Consider the following 4131-nt stretch of genomic DNA (forward strand, 5'->3'; position numbering starts at 1 on the left):
ATGATTGGAAATCACCTAAATAAAGTGTCATTGCCATTTGACCTTAAAGCCAATTGGACCAGAAGTCAAGAGAGCAAGTACAGAGGGGCAAGGACACGTGATAAGAGGCTGTGGCTGTAGGTGGCGCCTCCAAGAATACGCTCAGCGTGCACTGAGCTTCCATGTTGGGGCCCAGGGCTGCTGCAGCGTCTCAGTCTGTGGCGCCATGTGGCAGCCACGTTCTGGCTGGGTCTCGGCTCTCACGGCTGTGGGAGTCAGCCCCGCCGAGACCACTTTTCCACTCGTGCCTGTGGGGCTGCTGTGTTTATTATTAGCGTTTTGTGTTTGATGAAGTCCAATTTATCAATGAATTGTTTATTATTAGTGTTTTTTGTGTTTGTGTTTCTTATTAGTGTTTTGTGTTGCCTAGTCCCAGGGGGCAAAATATTATCTTAGATTTACTTATAGAAATTTTATAATGTTATCTTTTTCTTTTAGGTCTATGATTAATTTTCAATTAGTTCGTACATGTACTGTAAGAGAGGGGTGAGGTTTTTTTTTTCATTTGCAATTCCAATTGTTCCAACGTAATATTTTGAAAAGACTTTTGCCATTGCTTCTTTAGCACCCTCATGAAAAACATCACTTGACTATATACGTATGGGTCTATTTTGGGATATATATTCCAGATTTAGTTTATTGATTTGTCTAGTCTTCTGTAAAAATCAAACCATTTTGTTAGAACAGGTTGTTAAGTCCCGAGGTTAGAATGCGTAAGTCTCCTCCAAATTTGTTCTTTGCAAGATGATTTTGGTTATTCCAGGCCCTTTGCAATTCCACATAAATTTTAGAATCAGCTTGTCAATTCCTGTTCAAAAAGAAAGTCTGCCAAGATTATGATTGAGATTGTGTTAAACCTATGGATCACTTGGAAGAAAATTGGCATCTTAGTTAACCTATCTGTTTACTCATCATAGGTAGATTTTTGTTTAGTCGTTGTACATATTTATAAAAACTATTTTAAAGTTCTTGTCAGATAATTCCAAAATCATGAAGTCAGTTTACACTGATTGCTTTTCACTTGTGTATGGGCCACATTTTCTTTGAGTATGTAGTAGTTTTTCAAAGTAGTCTAGATGCTGTGGGTGATAAATTGTAGAGATTATGGGTTCTGATATCTGCCTCTGAGGAATGTTGATTTTTATCCTACCAGATACCTAACTCGGCTGCAGTGAAACCCACACTCATTCTTCCCTACGGTGAGCTACAGCTGAAGTCTCTGCTCGCTTCTCTCTGTTTCTCCGCTGTTGCTTTCCGTTGGTTCCCCTGGAGTCTGACACACGCGTGCGCGCACATATGCACACTCATACACACAACCAACCACAGGAGTATTGACACAGTGCAGCGAGCACAGGGCCGGAAAGGACGCTTAAAGACCGGCCATGAGGAATCACACACACTGAAGGGGAGAGGGAGAGCCCCCCAGATCACTGAAAAGGAGTCCAGTGACTGAGGAGCTGAGAGGCCATCTCAAAGTGTGTCCACCAGAGAGATGGAGCCGGAGGAGGGGGCACGTGGGTGGAGGAGCAGCGCAGTCGTGTCGCCATGGTGACTGGAGCAGAGCTCAGCCATTGGTGGTGAGGAGAGAGAACGAGCAGCTCCCTGGCAAGGGACGCTGCACTTGACTCGCCTGTGGGAAAGATTAGGATGAGGCCCGTGTTCCAAGGAACAAGATCTAAAGGACAAAGTTTTTCAAGGTAGAAAATAAAAGGAAACGTAAATAAAGGCTGTGTGGCTTTCAGAAGAGCGTTGGGTGGAGGTTCAGGAATAAACGGGCTCCTGTGAAGAAGTCAAGGTCACTCCTCCCCTTCCGAGAGCAGGCTGGGTTCCAGGATGGTCACCTGTGGGAAGGAGTCTGATGTGAGTGTCCTGTGATCTCTTGTCAGAGAACTGCACTCACATGGAGCGGGGCGTAGGGACCCCTCCCGGCCAGGGGACAAGGTCCAACCACACGCTGGTGGCAGAGTTCAAGCTGCAGGGCTTCTCCGAGCACCCCAGGCTGCGGCTGCCCCTTTTCAGCTGCTTCCTCTCCCTCTACGCCGTGGCACTCGGGGGCAACGCTGTGATCATTGCTGTGGTCAGCTGCAGCGTTAACCTCCGCAGCCCCATGTACTTTTTCCTGTGCAACCTGGCCACCATGGACATTGTCTGCACCTCGTCTGTGCTGCCCAAGGTGCTGGTGGGCCTGGTCTTTGAGGAAAACACCATCTCCTTCCCAGGATGCATGGCTCAGCTCTTCTTCCTTCTCTGGTCCGTGTCTTCTGAGCTGCTGCTGCTCACGGTCATGGCCTATGACCGCTACGTGGCCATCTGTCACCCACTGCACTACAGCTCCAGGATGAGCCCACTTCTGTGCAGGGCACTGGTCACAGGAGTGTGGGCTGTCTGTGCCCTCAATGCTTCAGTGCACACCGGTCTGATGGTGCAGCTGTCCTTCTGCGGCCCCAACATCATCACACACTTCTTCTGCGAGATCCCCCCACTCCTGCTGCTCTCCTGCAGCTCCACACTCATGAACAGCGTCATGACTGTCCTGGCTGATGCCTTCTTTGGCGTGGTCAACTTCCTGCTCACCCTGGCGTCCTACGGCTGCATCATCGCCAGCATCCTGCGCATTCGCTCAGCCGTGGGCAGGCGGCGGGCCTTCTCCACCTGCTCCTCGCACCTCCTGGTGGTCTCCGTGTACTACTCAGCTGTCTTCTGTGCCTACATCAGCCCGGCCTCCAGCTACGGCCCCGAGAGAAGCAAAGTGTCTGGAGTGCTGTACACGACGCTGAGCCCCTCTCTGAACCCCATCATCTACTCTCTGAGGAACAGGGAGGTCAAGCACGCCCTGAGGAGACTTGTGCCCCTTTCCCGACATTAATGGTGACGTGCAAGCCCTCTTCCAGCCTGGGCTCCCTGCCCCTGCATCCTGAGACCGGGCTTGGAGCAAGACCTGGCTCTCACACTTTCTCTGCAACTACCCTGGGGTGTGGATGCGGCCTCAGCTGCAGAGCCACGCCCCGGGGCCCAGCAGGTGCTCTTCCTGCATCCCAGTAAAGAAGTCATCACGTGCGGTGATCCTTATGAATCTGACCTGAAAACTGCCCCAAGGCCTTTCTCAGAGCAGCTCTTCCTCAGTTATCACGACCTTCCATGCCCACCTTGCTCCCGCTGAATCAGCCACCAGCTGTATCTGCCTCTCCCTGTCCCCCAGCCACACTCACCCACTATGGTCTGTGCCCACAGCCTCCTCATTCAGTACACGGTCGACCCTATTCTTCACATGCCACCTCCCACAAAGCCTTCCTTCATCTTCTAGCCAAAAATAGCCCCTCACTCTGCCTCCTGCAGGTGGTCACCTCCACCTCAGACAGCCTGTCCCTCATTCTATCTAGACCTCACAATACAGGTCCCCTGTGCCACCTGGACCTCACACGGCCGGTCCCCATTCTTCCTGGACCTCATACAGCCTGTCTCTCATTCTATCTGGACCTCACAATACCAGTCCCCTGTGCCACCTGGACCTCACATGGCCTGTCCCTGTTCTATCTTGATCTCACGTGGCTGTCCACATCCCTCCTGGACTTCACCCAGCTGTCCCCTGTGCTACCTGGAAATCACATGGGCTGTCCCTGTTTTTCATGGACCTCACATGGCCTGTCTTTGTGCTACTGAGACCTCACATGGCCAGTCCCCATTCTTCCTGGTCCTCACAAAGCCTGTCCCCGTTCTACCTGGACCTCACACGGCCTGTCCCTGTTCTACTGGGACCTCACACCACCTGTCCCTGTGCTACTTTGAACAGCAAATCCACGTAACGACTTGTCTCTTTATCCACTCTTTGACTCCCTGTCATGTTCTTGCTGTCCCTGTCTCACGCTGGGCTCACAATGAATAATGCATCCCCGTTACTGCCCCTTGCCCCTCACGAGCATACTGGGGAGCATGTGGAGCATTATCGCTGTGTCAAGGGTCATACCCCATGAGTGGCGAGTGTCTCACAGGCCTCATCTGCTGTGTCCTCAATGCCTCTGGTCCCCGGGGTGGAGGCGGTGTCTTGGGGTCTCACTTCTAAGTGCCTGAGTGAGACCAGAGTGAGGACTGGGT

General features: G+C 51.7%; 1 protein-coding gene across 1 annotated transcript; it reads left to right on the forward strand.

Annotated features, from left to right (window-relative positions):
• The first annotated feature begins 1939 nt into the window (after positions 1-1939).
• On the forward strand, positions 1940-2905 carry LOC124235266 (olfactory receptor 13A1-like). Its single transcript, XM_046652851.1, has one exon. The coding sequence runs from the start codon at positions 1940-1942 to the stop codon at positions 2903-2905; it is 966 nt and encodes a 321-aa protein (XP_046508807.1).
• Positions 2906-4131: the final 1226 nt, after the last annotated feature.

This window comes from Equus quagga, chromosome 2 (genome assembly GCF_021613505.1).
Source record: "Equus quagga isolate Etosha38 chromosome 2, UCLA_HA_Equagga_1.0, whole genome shotgun sequence".
Classification (NCBI taxonomy): Eukaryota; Metazoa; Chordata; class Mammalia; order Perissodactyla; family Equidae; genus Equus; species Equus quagga.

What these genes read in the sequence shown, in the direction of transcription:
- LOC124235266 (XM_046652851.1), top strand. Translation starts at nt 1,940, where the DNA reads ATGGAGCGGGGCGTAGGGACCCCTCCCGGCCAGGGGACAAGGTCCAAC.